Source organism: Mobula birostris, chromosome 8 (assembly GCF_030028105.1).
Source record: "Mobula birostris isolate sMobBir1 chromosome 8, sMobBir1.hap1, whole genome shotgun sequence".
In the NCBI taxonomy this organism is placed as follows: Eukaryota; Metazoa; Chordata; class Chondrichthyes; order Myliobatiformes; family Myliobatidae; genus Mobula; species Mobula birostris.
Window position 1 is genome coordinate 38,761,977 of NC_092377.1, and position 18,134 is coordinate 38,780,110.

The following is an 18,134-nucleotide window of genomic DNA, read 5'->3' on the forward strand; positions in this document are numbered from 1 at the left end:
AAAAGTATACAATTAATGGCAGGGCTTTTAACAACACTGATATACAGAGGAATCTTGGGGTTCAAGTCCATAGCTCCCTGAATTTGACCACCCAGAGAGTGGTAAGAAAGACAAATAGCATGCCTGCCTTCATTGGTCTGGACATTGGGTATAAAAGTAAGGAAGTCACGTTACGGTGACGTAAAACGTTGGTTAGACTGCACTTTTGGGTATTACGTGCAAATCTAGTCACACCATTACAGAATGGATCAGCAAGTTTTGGAAAGGGTACATAAGAGATTTGTCAGGATGATGTTTGAGTTAAAGGTAATGAGCCATAAGGAGAGGTTCGACAAACTTGGGTTGTGCTCTTTGGAGCATTGAAGACTGAAGAGAGACATGATTGAACTTCATAAAATTATGAGAAGGATAGGTTGTCAAGAGTCTCTATTCCCCCAGGGGATAAATGTCAAATTCTTGAGGACGTGTATTTAAGGCAAGAAGGAAAAATTTTGTATGGGGTAGGTGGGTACCTGGAAATGGGCTGGCCCGGGGGTGGGGGGGAGGTGGAGGAAACAGATATGATAATGGCTTTCAAGAAGCTGTTAGATAGGCACATGCATGGAATGGAAGTATATCGATAGAATGCAGAGAGAAGAGATTTAATTTCCACAAGGCCTGTTTCTATGCTGTACTGCTCTATCTTCTAAGATCACAATTTTTTGTTCTCCTTTTTCAAATTATGGTTTCAGATCTAGATAACATAGTTGAACAAAACAAAAGTCTGAACACTGAAATGATATCTATTAAATTACAAATAGAAAAATTATAAATAAGGTTTGAAAATCTCACCTATTATTGAAAGAGCAAGTAACTGATATGTTAAAAACAGTGAAAGGGAAGTTAATTACTGCAATCCTTCAAACCCTATGCCCCAAAGACTTAAATGAACATAACTACATCCAAACTTAACTCATTTTTGTTCTATAATTTACAAGGCAGACATGGAATAATCCCTTTGCTGATTCTGAAGGCTTAATATTTAATGGTTAATCACAAATATGTCGGCAACTTAATATAGCCACATAAATCTAAAGACATTGATTGGGTGTATGAACTTGTATTGTACAACATAGCATCGCCTACACTTAAGGACTGTCATATCAGACTGCCTAAAGAGAAAAGCTTTCTGCTATTACTGACTAAAAAACTTCTCAATATTGAGCCATGCTTCATGCTAAGCTGAGGAGTATTTAAAAATGTAATCTAGGCCCAAATGTAATCACAAAAAGAGGTTTATAAAGCTTAGACAGACACAGTGCTGCACTATAGAATCTATAGCAATAATCATGCATGCACATGAAAATTTAAAAGACAAAGTGATATTCAGCAGACCTTTCAACTACTTTTCAAAGCTATTTCACTGCTTCAGCTAGCATCATTCCCTTGACTTATTAATATTCTTCTACCAATATAACATTGTCTATTGAATGTTTTCCTGCACCTTAGAGAAAAAGGAAGAAATGTACTCTTCAATTAAGTAAAAGATTTCTTGATTATAAAACAATTTACCATACACTACATTCTGTTTGAGTGATGCAAAAAACAGAAAGGCTTGAGAACTTTATTGTCCAAAATTCAGCCTTGAATGTACCCAACTGAGCACCAACACTGCCGAGGTACAGAATTTCAAAGATTCATAGTCCTCTGAGTAAACAAATACCTGACTTCTCATCGTGACACAAATTTTAGACTTTCTAGCCAAAACAAATATTCTCTGAGCATCTATTCATCAACTTTATGGAACATTATGTATTTCAATGAGACTATTTATCATTTTTATAGGAAGTTCTTACACACCCTTTCCCCAAAAGGAATTAATCTAGTAAATTTACATTGCACTACATCCAATTCACTCCACCAGTTTGAATTCAAGACCATCATTTTCCTTCCTGATAAGTTGCATGTTCTATGTTCATTTTAATATTGCATACTTCAGCATTTACTAGCTTCTCATTATGTTAAAAACAATTTTACTACTCTTTCTGCTAAAAATTAATAACCTCGTACTTGTCTGTATTTTACTTCCATCACCTATTCATTGAAGCCATCCAAATACATTTGCATAAAAATTGGATTCATTAGAACATGCCATTTATGTATAAATCCTACAAAAAGATGTTTGTCACATGCTTTGAGTGTGTTTGAGCGAATTTCTTGTTGAAACTCCAGCAAAGAGGATATTGGCCTTGCCATGAGTCACCCCAATGCACATGTTATTTCTTCTTCTGTACTTCCCGCTCATGATGACATCATCAATGCGCACAGCACCCATGATTTACTAACCAGCCAAAAATAGCTGAAAAGGTCACAACCTTTCCCACTAAGCATTGTATCATCAGTGAACCTGTGCTTCTTGGTCATGTAATGAATGTAGACTGTCAGACACTGAGGGTCCAGCAATGTAAGTACTGTATATGCTGGATTGTTGCAACATAGACTTGCTTGAAAAAACAGCAAAATAAAAACTACCTATCAATCAAACTCTTCCTTTTAGCATGCAGAATACGCAGAAAACAAGGTTTTTTTTAAAAACAATGAAATTTATGCAGCAATACAAACCTGCTTTTACATTTAACCTGTGTTCAAGATGTCTGCCATTCCAAAAAGATAGTTTCAGTCTGGGAATAATTTCCTTTTGAGCAGGTTAGATACAAATTACTCATGACAATGAAAAGGCAGAAAGCACAAAAAAAACAATACAATCTGCAACTATGGTCTTCCAAATGTACTTTATAACAGGCAGGGTTAATACTACTTGAAAGCTGTGCACAGAGGCATCTAAAGCACAACAGGTGACTTTGAGATAAAAGGGATATAAATTTCATCTTGAAATGTTCTTACTAGTAAACCTCTGGAGATAATACTTAACCCAGAGTTTTCACAAGGACCTGCGTTGAAACTTAAAATCATTAGCTACTAAAAGTCACTAAACAAAGTATAAAAGAAAAAGGCAATTCACGTAATAAAGCTGACCGATATGACACAGGCAAATGGGGATCTATCCTGACATGGGCGAAGAAGCCACTTAATTTTTGAAACTGTTATTTCAAAACAAATTGGATCATGCATCCTCCCTGGCACTGGATTCAGCCATGACAAAGTCATGCTCAGTCAATCCTGCCAAGTGCCCTCAAGCATCTATTGAAGGTGGTCACTCTTTGAGATTAATTGTCTGATTGATTTGGTTAACAGAAGCCTGACATAATCAGACTTACTGACTTGCCCAAATTTTAAGTTTCACCCAAAATGCTGAACTTTTCCATTGTGATCCCAAAGAATCACCTGTTACTCAGGGAACATGGCCACTTGGAGGAGCAGCAATGGGAGGCAGAGAAGGCATGTTAAAAAGGGCAATGTGACAATAATCATGTGGGATTTAAAAATGCAGGAAGGTTGGGAAAATCGGTTGGTTCCGGATGCCAAAGAGGGAATTTTTTAGAATGCCTACAAGATGGATTCTTAGAGCAGCTTGTAGTTCAGCCCAAGGAGAAAGGTAGTTCTGGATTGGGTGTTCTGTAATGACCCAGATTTGATTAGAGAACTTAAAATAAAGGAACCCTTAGGAGGCAATGATCATAATATGATAGCATTCACACTGCAGTTTGACAGGGAGAAGGTAAAGTCAGATGTATCAGTATAATAGTGGAGTAAAGCAAATTACAAAGGCATGAGAGAGGAGTTGGTCAAAGTTGATTGAAATGGCAGAACAGCAATGGTTGTAGGTTTTGGGAGCAATGCAGAAGGTGTAGGATAGATACATTCCAAAGATGAAGAAGTTATCTAAATTGAGGATAATGCAAACATGGCTGGCAAGGAAAGTCAAAGACACAAAAAGAAAAGAGAGGATAGATAACATAGCAAAAATTAGTGGGAAATTGGAGGACTGGGAATAATTTTTAAATCCAACAGAAGGCAATTAAAAAGCCATGAGAAAAAATAAGAGATTTGAAGGTAAGCTAGCCAATAATATAAAAGAGGATACCAGTTTTTTTCCGAGATAGAGTAAAAGAGAGGCAAGAGGGGATTTCAGACTGCTGGAAAATAATGCTGCAGAGGTAGCAATAGGGGACAAAGAAATGGCAGACAAACTTAATAAATATTTTGCATCAGTTTTCATGTGGAAGACTCTAGCAGTATACCAGAAATTCAAGTACGTCAGGGGACAGGAGTAAGTGTAGTTGCTATTACCAGGGAGAGGGTGCTTGGGAAGATAAAAGGTCTGAAAGTAGTAAATCACCTGGACCAGATGGATTGCATCCAAGGGTTCTGAAAGAGGTAGCTGATGGGACTGTGGAGGCATTAGTAATGATCTTCCAAGAATCAATAGATTTTGGAATAGTTCTGGAGGACTGGAAAACTGCAAATGTCATTCCACTCTTTCAGGAGGGAGGCAGGCAGTAGAAAGGAAATTATAGTCCAGTTAGCCTACAGTTTAACCCGTAGGAGGAATCAGTGGTAAAGAAGGCAAATGCAATGTTAGCATTCATTTTGGGAGGGCTACAATATACCATAAGGATGCAATGCTGAGGCTTTATAAAGCATTGGCCAGACTGCACTTGCAGTATTGTGAGCTCCTTATCAAAGAAAATATGTGCTGGCATTGGAGAGGATCCAGAGGAGGTTCATGAGAATTATTCTGGGAATGAAAGGGTTAAGGTAGGAGTAGTGTTTGATAGCTCTAAGCCTGTACTTGCTGGAGTTTAGAAGAAGGAGGAGGGATCTCATTGAAGCCCATTGAATATTGAAAGGCTTAGATAGAATAGATGTGGAGAGAATATTTCCAAAAGTGGGGGCGTCTAGGAGCAGAGTGCACAACCTCAGTATAGAAGGACATCATTTATTACAGAGATAAGGAATTCTTTAGCCAGAGGGTAGTGAATCTGTGGAATTCATTGCTACAGACAGCTATGGAGGCCAAATCATTGGGATTAGTTGGGGCATCAAAGAGAAGGCAGGAGAATGGGATTGAGAGGGATAATATATCAGCCATGATGGAATGGCGGAGCAGACACAACAGGCCCAATGGCCTATTGCTGTTCGTATGTCTTGTGGTCTTTAATTGATTCTGGACTCTTATAGATCCTCATGGCATCGGGTCAGATATAGGCAAGGAAGTCAAGAAATCAGGAAATTGCTGCAGGAAATCCTTAGGTGATTACAGTAGGCCATCTTAAGCTGCTTCATTGGTGATTTCCCATTCACTATGTAATAAGTGAAGGTGTTGGCTGATGACTGCAGAGGGGTCAATTTCACCCACAGTTTTACAGATAATGTGTCAACTCATGCCTGTATGCCCAGTCAAAATGAGGCCAGGCCTGATGAATGGCTAGAAACATTGACAGGTAATTAATATTTCTAATCTAAGCGAGCCAAAATACCTCCATTTTACATTTAAAACTACTGCCATCGTCTATTCCCTCATCTACATCCTGTGGGCCAATGTGGGTCAGAAGTATAATAAACCAAACACAGTGCCACGATGGGGAAGGGCTAGGTAATTCACAGCAGCTGACTTGTTCCAACAACTCTACGGTGCCTTTCCATTTGCCTAGACGAATATATATCTAAAAGCACTCAAGAGTCTTGATATCATTCCAGATCGAGCAGTCTATTTTATTGATACCTTATCCACCAACTTAAACATTCATTCCTTCCATAATGTGCCTGCATCATCCCATCCATACATTTCTCCAGAGCATTACCATTCAGCTGACCTGTCTCTAGCCCTAAATATGCCACTGCCATCCAAATTTAATTTCATCAGCACACTTAGATATATTACTCTTGAATCTCTCATCCAAATCATGAATACATAATGCAAACAGCTAGGCACTGGTACTAGAATATCCTAATAAAAACTGTCTTGAAATCTGAAAGTGACCAACCTTTCATTCCTGCCAAAATATTAACTACTGACCCATCGGCTAGAATCGTTTTAGTAAGCTCTTGACAGCATCTTTCTGAAAGTCCAAATACAGCTCAACTTTTCTCTCAGTAGTTTCCAAAACTCCAACAGATTTAATATAATTTCTCTTTTATTAATCCACGTTTGTCTCCTACCAACCCTACTATTATTGCTAAGTTACTATGCAATTGCTTTCTCAACACATTACCTGCCTGCCTCAAATGATTTTATAAAACTAAAAAGCAACCCTACAGCCTTTACCTGATCAAAGTCTGTAAACTGACACCATACTCAGCGGAACTGGACAGCTTGATGAAACAGGAAAATCCCAAGTAATCATGATGCCAGTAGTTATGTGCGCAAACTTTCAAGCTGATTAAAACTGAATAATAATATAATGTTGAACCATGTTGCACATTAATTACTCGTGCTATATCACAAATAAAACTAATGTAACATGAATTTTTTTTTGCATAACCAAGTCACTGTAAGAATTATCTGTACTTTAAAATGATATACGACATGACATTTTAAACTAAATTTCATTAAGTTCTAATACTGAAAAAAAGAAATCCCACCTTGTTTTCTCAGTAACTTTAAAAAAACCATCATCAGGTGCTTCAATCCAGTTTGGCCGTTGTCTCTTGATCACTGGAACAGTACCAGGCTGGAGTACATTGATTCCAGTCGACATTCCTTTTCCATTAGCCAAGTATGGGAAATGATCAGTGTTCTGAAAGAAAGAAATAAAAGAGAGCAGGCTGAACTAAAGATACCTGTCCTTTGATAGCTTGTTGTTGGTTATAATTTATCATGACCCTTAATCAGCATTACTTCTGCAAAATCTGGCTGGATCTTTACTGGGTATACACTAGACAACATTTTATTTCAAAGAATGAAACACACAAATTGGTGGAGGAATTCAGCAGATCAGCAACATCCATGGAAAAAAGTAAAGGGTCCAGTGTTGGGCTGAGATCTTTCATCGTTCAACACTGGCACCTCCCTCTGAGTAAAGTGGTTTCCCCCTCAGGTCCCATTAAACAGTTCACCTTTCACGCTTATCCTATGACCTCTAGTGCTAGTCTCAAATTAACTTCAATGGAAAAAGCCTGCTTGCATTTACTCAATCTATACCCCTCTTAATTTTGTAGTCCTCTCCTCTCATTCTTCTATGTTCCAGGGAATGGAGTTTTAATCTATTCAACCTTTCACTATAAATACTCAGGTTGTCAAGTTCTGGCAACATCCTTATAAATTGTCTCTGTATTCTTTCAATCTTATTGTTATTTATCCCGTCGGTAGGTGACCAGAACTGCACGGAGTACACCAATGTCTTTATACAACTTCAGCATAACATTCCAACTCCTGCACTCAATACTTCGATTTATGAAGTCCAATGTGACAAATGCTCTCTGTATGATCCTATCTATCTGAGATACCATTTATAATGAATTATAGATCTGTATTCCCAAATCCCTTTGTTCTATCACACTCCTCAGTGCTCTACTATTCACTGTGCACATCCTATTATGGTTTATCCTCCCAAAGTACAATACCTCAAACTTGTCCGCATTAAATTTCATTTGCCATTTTTCAGCCCATTGAGGGAACTAAATCAACCTTAAATTTAAATAGTAGAAAATATTGTGAAAGAAAAATTCCTGCTTCTTCGATTTTAGATAAAGAAGGTTTAACCTCTAGAACTGGATGGTGTTGAGAGTGGTTGAGGTATTAAAAAATGGGAGAAAATGACAGTCTATTGCAAAGAACACACACAAAATGCTGGAGGAACTCAGCAGGCCAGGCAGCATTTACGGCAGAGAGTACAGTTGACGTTTCAGGCTGAGACCTTTCATCAGGACTGGAGAAAAAATGATGAGGAGTCAGAATTAGAAGGTTCCCTTTCCCCACCTTCTAACTCTGGCTCCCATCATTTTTTCTTCAGTCTTGACGAAGGGTCTCAGTTCGAAACATCGACTGAACCTTTTCCATGGACACTGCCTGGCCTGCTGAGGTTCTCCAGCATTTTGAATGTTTAGCTTAGATTTCGAGCATCTGAAAATTTTCTCTTGTTTGTGATTAGCCTATTGCAAAGGTCAGTTCATCCATTTAACTTCAGGACTTAACTCAAGCATATTCTAAACGTGTGTCAATTACAAACTGGTACACATACAAAATGTTGGGGAATAATTTCTGCCCCCTTCCTTCCCAGTCCTGATGAAATATCATGTGTTTATTCCCCTCCGTTGATGCTGTCTGACCTGCTGAGTTCCTCCAGCATTTTATGGGTGTTGTTTAAGACTTCCAGCATTCGCAGAATCTCTTGTGTTAATGGTGTAATTAGTGTAGTGGTAATAATAAGATTTATTTCAGTTTAACTTTACTCTCCTGGGTTCCACTGAACTCCCCAGTGAAAATAGAAAACATCATAAGGTTGGTTTCTTAGCTGTGCGTGTGCTTTTTAACAGGACTTTGTACTGAGAAACATGCTTACTCTTAGCTGAGCAGAAGCAAAAAAAAACAAATGGTAAGTGCATTTTATAAAATAATATTTGCTATTAAAATGTGCAGGTACATAAGGTCACGTTATTTCATCCAGACCATCCCAAAAAAAAATCATTAAGTTAATTATGCTAGAAGCAAAGCATTTGCTTCATTAATTTGTAATCAAATTAAATAATCATTTAGCTAATGTCTTTGATGGGGGGAAAACTGTCAGAATTTTTCATAGTACAAAAGGTTTATTCAACCAACAGTTTATTTATTCAAACATTCCCATTAAAGACAAGCATGATATAATTTAAAATTGAAAATGCCAAATTCACTGCCTTTAACTCAACTTACTTGTTCCCTTCACATTATAATCCTAAAGTTCAAAGCACATTTATGATCAAAGTATGTATACTATATACAACCTTGAGATTCATCTTCTTCTTGGCAGCCACAAAACAAAGAAACCAAACAGAACCCATTAAAAGAAGACAGTCAAACACCCAATGTGCGAAAAAAGAACAACTCATGCATACAATAAAAGGCAAACAAGTAACATTTAAAACGAAAGCTCATGAAAGTGAGTCTACAGCCACGAAGCCAGTTCATTGCTGCAGCCAGTCTAGGAGCCCGTTAGTTGCAGGTCACAACTTCAGTTCAGTGCAAAGATGAATAAAGCTCATGGAGCAGCAAGCTGAACACCAGCCTGTCCCTTGTCTCCCACCCCGACAAGACAACTTTTTCAACCTGTCCCACTATTTAAATCAGCTCGTTCCCCACTCTTGAACCTGTGCTCTGCCACTTTGATTCAGTCCGAAATTCGCTCCAGCAATGGCCAAACTTCAGGCCATTCCTTGTATTCAGGCTCAAGCCCTGCCACCTGGATTTGGTCCATAACCCAACCTCTTCAATCTAGTCTGCGCTCGAGTTGACTAAATATTGGCTTGCTCCTTGCTCTCAGGCCCAGGCTCTGCCACTTCGATTTGGCTCCAATTCAGCTCAGCCATGGCCAAACATTGGTTCATTCCTTGCTGTCAGGCTGTGGTCCCACCACCTTGATTTGACTGGTACCCACCACCCAACTACACCTTCAAGACACCAGTTGACACCGCAAAAATGCCAGGTCAAAAGCACAACTCTGATAGGGAAGCTCCAGGCTAATGATTGCAGTGATCATTTTTTGGAAAAAGTGTGATTAATAGAATAGTTAGTAGATTTGCTTGCTTCCAGAAAGGCATTGCTGTGTTTCATCAGCACAAACTTAAATCCTTTCCTTCACCCAGGTGTAATAAGAACAATAAGATTGTATACATTATTCATCTGAATGAGAAGATAGGTGAATAGGTGAATCAACTAATGGTATCATTTTTAGTTTCTTTTAATGTAGGATTTGCCTATAATTAAATTATATTCTGTGCATTTTAAACCATCGTACCCCCATCAGAAGGCAAGAAGGCCCTTTCCTTCAGAGCTTAACTTGACTTCAGCTGAACGTGAATGTGCTTCTAAATTTAGCTCATGAAATTATGGAAACAAACATTAGGAAGCTAACCATCTGGAATCTGGTACATTCTCTAAATCAAAGAAAAAAGTAGGGCACACCTGGAAGGTGCTTATCATGGCAAATCACCAGATGCTTTTCACCCTTCTGGCAGACCTACTGTGATAAATTATGTAGGTTAAGCACCCCTTATCTGAAATACCAAAATCCAAAATCCTAATTTTTTTTGAGCACTGACATAACATGGTAAATGGAGAATTCCACAAGGTGCTGGAAACTTTACTAGGTGATGCACAAATTTCTGCGCTCCACAGACGGTTCTGAGAAGTAACCTCACGTATATAATGAACAGAAGTTAATGAAAAATAGAAACGCACTGGATAAAGTGAAAAATGAAGATTTCCACCATGCATTGAAAGAGTGGATTCGTCAGTGTCAGAGGGAACATATGCCACTTAATGGATTGTTGATCATGAAACAAGCAAGATCTATCAAGACAAACTGAAATTTGAAGACAAGTGTGAATATTTAGTAGGCTGGTTGCAGAAATTTAAGAAAAGGGATGACATTAAATTTTTCAAGATTTGTGGTGATAAAGTGTCAGCTGATTATGAAGGAGCAGAGAAATTCATTGAAGCATTTGCCAAGATCGTCACTCATGGAAATCTAACATGCTGAATGGCAGCATCCGCACATATGTGTAATGAACAAGTGCAAGACAAAGGCTGCTTACTGGTAGCACATAAACTCAGAGTCTGGAATGATGGCGATCCCAAACAGCAACTGACTGTCCACCTGGGTGGCTGATGTGGTAATAGCTTACCTTTCTGATGATTCAATGTACACAGTATTGTTTCATTCACAAAATTATTAAAAGTATTATGTAAAACTACCATCAGGGTATACGTATAAGCTGGCTATGTATTGTAAATAGATTTCGAGTTTAGACTTGGGTCCCATCCCCAGGGTATGTCATCATCTAGATGCAAGTAGTCTAATATCTGAAATCCGAAACACTTCTGATCCCGAGCATTTTAGATAAGAGGTATTCAATCTATATTCTTAAAATTTTAGTTGCATTCATTATAATTAAATGAATTAGAACAACCATTTTCTTAGATTAAAACAAGCTTTGATTAAAACTATTTTCAGCATTGGAAAGAAAAAAGGAAACTTACTATTAAAGTTCCTTGTGTATGACTTGCAATATCTGAAAAATGAATATGTTCAAATTAAGTTTATGCTCTAATCATGCAAAATTTTAATAACAGTTGCAACAGCTGTGACAATTTTCATCACATTCCAGTTAAATCTTAACAAAAGTCTGTGCCAGGTTTACTAAACGGAAAGTTAATTTCACAACATTTAACTAGCCCATTGTTTTCTCAAGTGTTCAAACTGACAATGAAACACAACTTACTGTTTCTGATACTGACAAATGCATACTCATCTTTCCCATGCACTGTGGATTCCTGCCCTCATCTACAAATCAGAATCAAGTTGTCTAAAAAGAACCCTGAATCACTTTTTTAAAATTGTGTATCAAATATAGAACCTAATTCCTGTTAATCTACTGTAAGAAATATTCAGACAAAATAATTGTTAGCTCTTGGATTCAATTACCACTTGTTATATAACTAGGAAATCTGGGATTGAAAGTACACCAACTTTGCCAAAGAAGTCATTAGTTATCTGAAAGTACATAGGCAAAAGAGCAAGACTTATTTAATCTCGGTGTGATCCTTTCCTTTAATATAGGTTAATAATGTAGATTCTTTTATGCAATTTTACACAGACTGTGAATTTTACAGACATTTCTTCGAGTCTTACTGTTTTCGCATATCGGAAGGATTGTGTATAGGCTATTAATGCATGATTACACTTAAACAAGCATTAGTTGTGGCAGTGTTGCTTATTAACTGTAGCTCTACGAGAATTAACTTAGTCAACAGAAGATAACATAGTATGATTATAAAGTTATACCTCAACCATTAGGTTGAACTTGGACAATAAGTTTAATAATTAATTTTGCTATGGGTGAATCACAGCAGAACATTTTTACCCTCACTGACATGGCAGTGGAAGCAGAAAACCTTGCTGATGTTTTTCCATCTTTAAGCACTGAGGTTCATTTAAAATTAGCCCAGAATGGCTTACATGAATTCAACAGAGCCCTATTACTATTGAATTCATTTTAAAAAGCTGCTATTTGTTTGAAAGTGCTATCATATAACATTCATTCTTGATGGTTGTTTTATTTACAAGGCACTAACCAATATGCAGCCCCTCACATTTCTGACTTTAGTTTGATTACCTTAAAAACTCTGGGCTTTTCCTTTTTGACAATGGTAGAGCCATAGATTTACTGAGTCATCAAATTATTCAACATGTAATCAGGAGCCTTCGGCCCAACTCATAAATACTGACCAAGATGTCAGTCTGAGCTAGTCACATCTGCTATGCTGGCCTCACATCCTTCTAAACCAGGGCATCCCAACCATTTTATGCCATTAACTGAGAGGGTGTGTGGACTCCAGGTCGGAAATACCTGCCCTAAACCCTTTCTATTGATGTACTTATCTAACTGTCTTTGTACTTGTATCCACAGCTTCCTCTGGCAGCTTGTTCCATATCACCACCACCTCTTAGAAAATCTCACTACTCAAGTCCCTTTAAACCTTTCCCCAGTCACTTTATATCTATGTGGTCTAGTTCTACACTCTCATACCCTATAATATACAGCTGTGGCTCCAAGTAGCTATTTGAATGCGACAGCGGCCACACCCCGGTACACCGCTTTGACAGGTGGGCTAAACCAGGTAGCTAGAGGGTCTTATACCCCAGGAAGATAGGGAGATGCCTATCCTAGCATATGAAGCCAACTCCAGTGGACTGGGCTGATGAGATCAACCGTGAGATCCATCAGCCAGGAAGGCATTCTGCAACGTTCTGTGGAGAGCGAACAGCATTACAAAGCACAGAAGCAGACATGGTCATCCACTACAACCAAGGAAGACCCCAGTCGTGACGATTGAACTTCTGAGGTCTAGAGAGTGGAACTGCCCCAGTGCAATGGCTTTTCCACTTTAAAAACTTTCCCACACAGGTTTCCTGTCAACGTTGGATATGATGGACAACCACCAGTAGTATGGGTCGTGCTCTAATTTGTTCTGTAGTTCATTTAAATAAATCTCTCCTATATCCTGATAGTTACTGATTCCTCCTGTATTCCAATAGTTACGGATAACTAGCCTTAAATAGGATCTATTTATCCAGATGCATTATTCTGTCAGTTGGCTGATCCCTATTTCATGCCAATATGTGACCTGCAGCCTTGTGTTGGCCTCTTGTGCTCTACCCCTTAACATGGTACCTTATGGAATGCCTTTTCAACACCGTGCCTGGCAAAAAATATTTTGCAATGAAGTTGCAATGTATATTGACCTCGCTGGTATAATGCATTCAAATATTCACCATCTGGTGAATAATCTATCAGATTTAAAAACTGCTCCTCAAATTCAAAGAAAGCATGCAGATTCTAAAAATTCTTGGTGTTATAACTGTCAAGCCTAGGCAGGTTCCTTTATATTATGGATTAAATATTAGCTGCCTTAAATCATGTTTATGACATTCTCAATGTTGATAGTTCCGTGCAAAAGATAAATATAGTCTCCAAAAATCTTTGCAATCTTAAATCTGGGAGCCAACTATCACTGCCAAGCTGGTTTGTCTGAGTAACAATTGATTTCTGTTGACTTGCTGTACTCAATGAAGGCAAGCATGACAATTGCCTTCTTCACCGTTCTGTCTGTCTGTGTCACTACTTTTAGGGAACTATGTACCTCCAACCCCAGGCCTCTCTGTTCTACAACATTCCCCAACTCTACAATTCAAGTCCTGTCCTGTTTTAACTGACCAAAATACACTTGTGACTTAAGTTTCATCTGTCATTTCTTGGCCCATTTGAAAAAAAAATTGAAATTGAAATAAAAGAAATTACCAGAGTAGAGAATACAGCCGTTTTCTATCAGAAAATTTGGCTGAAGCAACACAAGTTACAGAACTACAGTATTTATACGTAAACATGGATTGTTTATGTGATTGCATGGATTTATCAGTAGGATATTTAAGGTTTTACTGCTCTAGTCTTGTTTTGTGACCACTTTACTTGATCATTACTGTTTGCTTTTGATTTTTGTCTTTGCAAAATGACCATCTTTCTAGAATAGGTATGATTTTAATGAATTGTTTGCAATAAATCCTATTTAAAGATCAATAAAGATCTCTTACACCAAAGTATTAAATGTTATAGATGTAGCTGCAGTTCTTTTACTTAAATAGGCAGCAGATGGGATGTTCCTCTTTTATATTCAATATCAATGGGGCAACTTTGAAACATTTAATCAATTCGCTTTAGTGAATATGTAAATTTTGATGTTTCCTTTGAAAGAGCTATGGGCAAAAGAGAGTAAGTGTGAATATTCATGTTGTAAGAGGAAGAAATCTCTTTCTAGACCACTTCATGAATAACCCAGGCATCACTTGCATGCTCAGGCATGCAATATTATTCAATTTGTTTGGAATTCATAACAGCATTGGTGGAAAAAGCACACATATAGAAATAATCCCTCTATTTGTAAATAATCGTGTTACTAACACCAACTAGAAATACATTAACATTGTGGCATCTTACCCCTATAAGGTGTCAAAAGTCGCTTTTTCACATTCCCTGATAATAACAAATAAAAATCATTTATAAGAACTTCACATTATTTGCTGTTAGTTACAGCTTCAGAATTCAACAAAAATTGCACATTTAATACATCAATATTTCACTCTGACTTAATCAGCAAAGACTCATGAACCCTAAAGCACACGTTCCTTTTGCCAGCACTAAATCACACAAAATTAGCTTGGGTGGTCAAAACTTCCCTTCTGTCATCAGATTTCTGAACAGTCAAAGAACCCATGAACAGTACTCTTTTTGTACTATTTATTTTTTTACATATTCTTATTGTAATTTATAGATTCTTTAATATATTGCACTGTATTGCTGCCACAAAAAAACAAATTTCACGACATACGTCAGTGATAATAAACCGATTCTGAGGTAATTTCATCCATCTGTAACCTAGGGGGGACATGGAAAATTTGTCATGATGGCCAAGATTGATTAAATGAGCACGGGAATTAAATCGATCTGAATAAGTATACATTGACTACACAAAAATCTCCACTAGATAAATTAAGGCTCATTTTGAGTAATCATTTTAAATCCAGTCATAAATTCAGATCTGATGAAATGATGGTAAAACAACATTGTTGCGGATACTGCTGTAACTATAGTTAGAGTAACGCATAGTAATCAGTAGCCAGGATCAAACCCCACAGAGAGAGTTCTAGATGGGACTTTCTTTGATACCATAAAGGATTTTAAACTTTAAATGGAGAATAGGAGTTCACATGTTCTCAATCTATAATGAAGCTTATAGGTTTAGAGAAAACAGGTACCCTGGTCAGTTCCATGGTGGAAGTATGGTCTACTTACATATATCAAAACAGAAACAAATACATTTAAAACCAGACACTTAATCAAAGCTCTTTTGGCTGGAGATGAACAAATATTCCCGAGACAAAGACAGAAGATGTTAGATAGACTCTGCAGGTTAGGTATGATCTATGGAAAGAGAAACACAGGTCATCATTTAACCTGAACATCCTTCATCAGAACTGGGAAATGAGTAAACATGTTTGTTTTACGTTACAGAGACAAAGAGGGAAGAAGTGGATAGGATAAAGGAAGCATCACTGGTTGAGTAAGGCTGGAGTTTGCCTGTTCAGTAAGGAATTTTGTCAATGGGTTAGGGAAAGAGAAAAAATGTCAAGTAAGGATGTGAAAAAGCAGTATTTGTGGAGAAAGAAAGCAGAAGGAATATTTATTTTTCAACAAAACTGACTAGCTCTGATACAAATTCTGTCAACTATGATTGATGAGGAAAGGAAATTGAAGTTCTTGTCAGCAGACCAGATGTGGAAGAACATGTAGAATGAAACAAAGTCTTTAAAGGAAATTGTGCGCATGGAATTAATATCTGAGACAGTTCCATTAGTCAGTGGGCCTGCAATGGATATTGGTTATTAACCCATCCCCTGAGATACAGACAGAGAAGTCCAGAAAGGGAAGAGAAATTTCAGAATAAGAGCAATTTCAAGTTTTGCATATGTACAGGAAACATCACCAGCACAGTCATCAGTGCAGCAGCAAATGGGTTGAGGAAGGTATTGAGTAGGACTGAAACACAGTCCAATCTATACTTTTTAAGAATTGAGAAGCATAGTTTGTACCTACAAAAATTCCCATTGTCACAATCTGGGTAAAATGAATTACATTTAAAGGAAGTTGTTCAATATGAGGACAAGTTTGGCCAGATGAATGAGTGTGGTTGTAGAGTGACCGACTTTCAGCTAGCCACAGAAAAAGAAAATGCACAAACTAGGGATGTGCGGTAAGAGAAACTCGCTTAACATTTCCATCAAAAGTCCATTGTTAGATATGTGCACCACATTACATTTTTAGTGGTGCACATTTTATTCAAAAACTCAGCAATTTTTAACTCAAAGAATTTCTAAGGCTAACTTATGTAGATCTATATGAACAACATACCTAGGCCCTAGAAACTTGCCCTTCCCTGGAAAGAAGCCAGTGATCTGTAGTAGGCTAGAGAAGCTACCACTTCCAAATTCAATGCTTAGTCTTGCTTCTACAGGAGCAAGTCCTATGTACGGGATCAAATACTATGATATCTAATAGAAGGTGTCATCCCAGATATATGAAGAAAACATACACAAATATTCCAATAGTGATAGAATATTATTTTAACATATTTTACCTTACCAAATCAACTCAGTTTCTCCTCATTCAACATGCACACTTTCCAGTGGAACTGGATGAATCTCTAAACACTATAATCCTTGGACAGAAACACACAGCCAAACTCCAAGATTACCCTAGACACCAAATAACTCATTCAGGAATCAAATTTCAGATCATTCCAGCAGGTCACTTCTGGTGGTGCATATATCCATTCAAAAAATACCATTATAGGCAGGTCCTGTTTGACAAACATACTGGAGTCCTTTGAAGCTATAACAAGCACAGTGGACAGAGGGGAACAGATGGACGTTACTTTACTCGGATTGCCAGAAGGTGTCCGATAAGGTGCCACATAAAAGACTGATCCATAAGATAAGGATGCACAGAGTTGGGAGTGATATATTAGTATGGGTAGAGGATTGGTTAACAAATAGAAAGCAGAGAGTTGGGATACATGGGTGTTTCTCTGGTAGGCAATTAGTGGTGAGTAGTGTGCCACAGGGGTCGGTGCTGGGCCCGCAACTGTTCATGATATACATTAACGATCGGGAAGAGGGGACTGAGTGTAGTGTATCAAAGTTTGCTGATGACACTAAATTGAGTGGGAAAGCAAATTGTGCAGAAGATACAGAGAGTCTGCAGAGAGATATAGATAGATTAAGTGAGTGGGCAACGGTCAGACAGATGGAGTACGATGTTGGTAATTGTGAGGTCATCCACTTAGGAAGGAAAAATGGAAGATCACATTATTATTTAAATGGTAAAAAAACTGCAGCATGCTGCAGTTCAGAAGGACCTGGGAGTGCTTGTGCATGAATCACAAAAGGTTGGTTTGCGGGTGCAGCAGGCTATCAAGAAGGCAAATGGAATGTTGGCCTTCATTGCTAAAAGGATTGAACTTAACAGCAGGGAGGTTATGCTGCAACTGTACAGGGTACTGGTGAGGCCGCACGTGGAGTACTGTGTGCAGTTCTGGTCTCCTTACTTGAGGAAGGGTATACTAGCTTTGGAAGTGGTGCAGAGGAGGTTCACCAGGTTGATTCCAGAGATTGGGGGTTAGACTATGAGGAGAGATTGAGTCACCTGGGACTGTACTCGCTGGAATTCAGAGGAGATCTTATAGAAACATATAAAATTATGAGAGGAATAGATAAGATAGAGGCAGGAAAGCTGTTTCCACTGGTAGGTGAGACGAAAACTAAGGGACATAGCCTCAAGATTTGGGGGAGTAGTTTTAGGACAGAGATGAGGAGAAACTGCTTTTCCCAGAGGGTGGTGAATCTGTGGAATTTTGTGCCCAATGAAACAGTGGAGTCAAC

The 18,134-nt window shown here is 38.0% G+C and overlaps 1 protein-coding gene across 1 annotated transcript in view; it reads right to left on the reverse strand.

The window, feature by feature from the left end:
- mta3 (metastasis associated 1 family, member 3) overlaps nucleotides 1-18,134 on the reverse strand; it is a 211,968-nt gene that overhangs the window by 28,830 nt on the left and 165,004 nt on the right. Inside the window, exons 17-19 of the mRNA XM_072265019.1 lie at nucleotides 14,635-14,670; nucleotides 11,120-11,151; nucleotides 6,526-6,680 (exon numbers count right to left, since the gene is read on the reverse strand). Of these exons, the coding sequence (XP_072121120.1) occupies nucleotides 6,526-6,680; nucleotides 11,120-11,151; nucleotides 14,635-14,670 (223 nt within the window). The remainder of the gene's footprint in view (nucleotides 1-6,525; nucleotides 6,681-11,119; nucleotides 11,152-14,634; nucleotides 14,671-18,134) is intronic.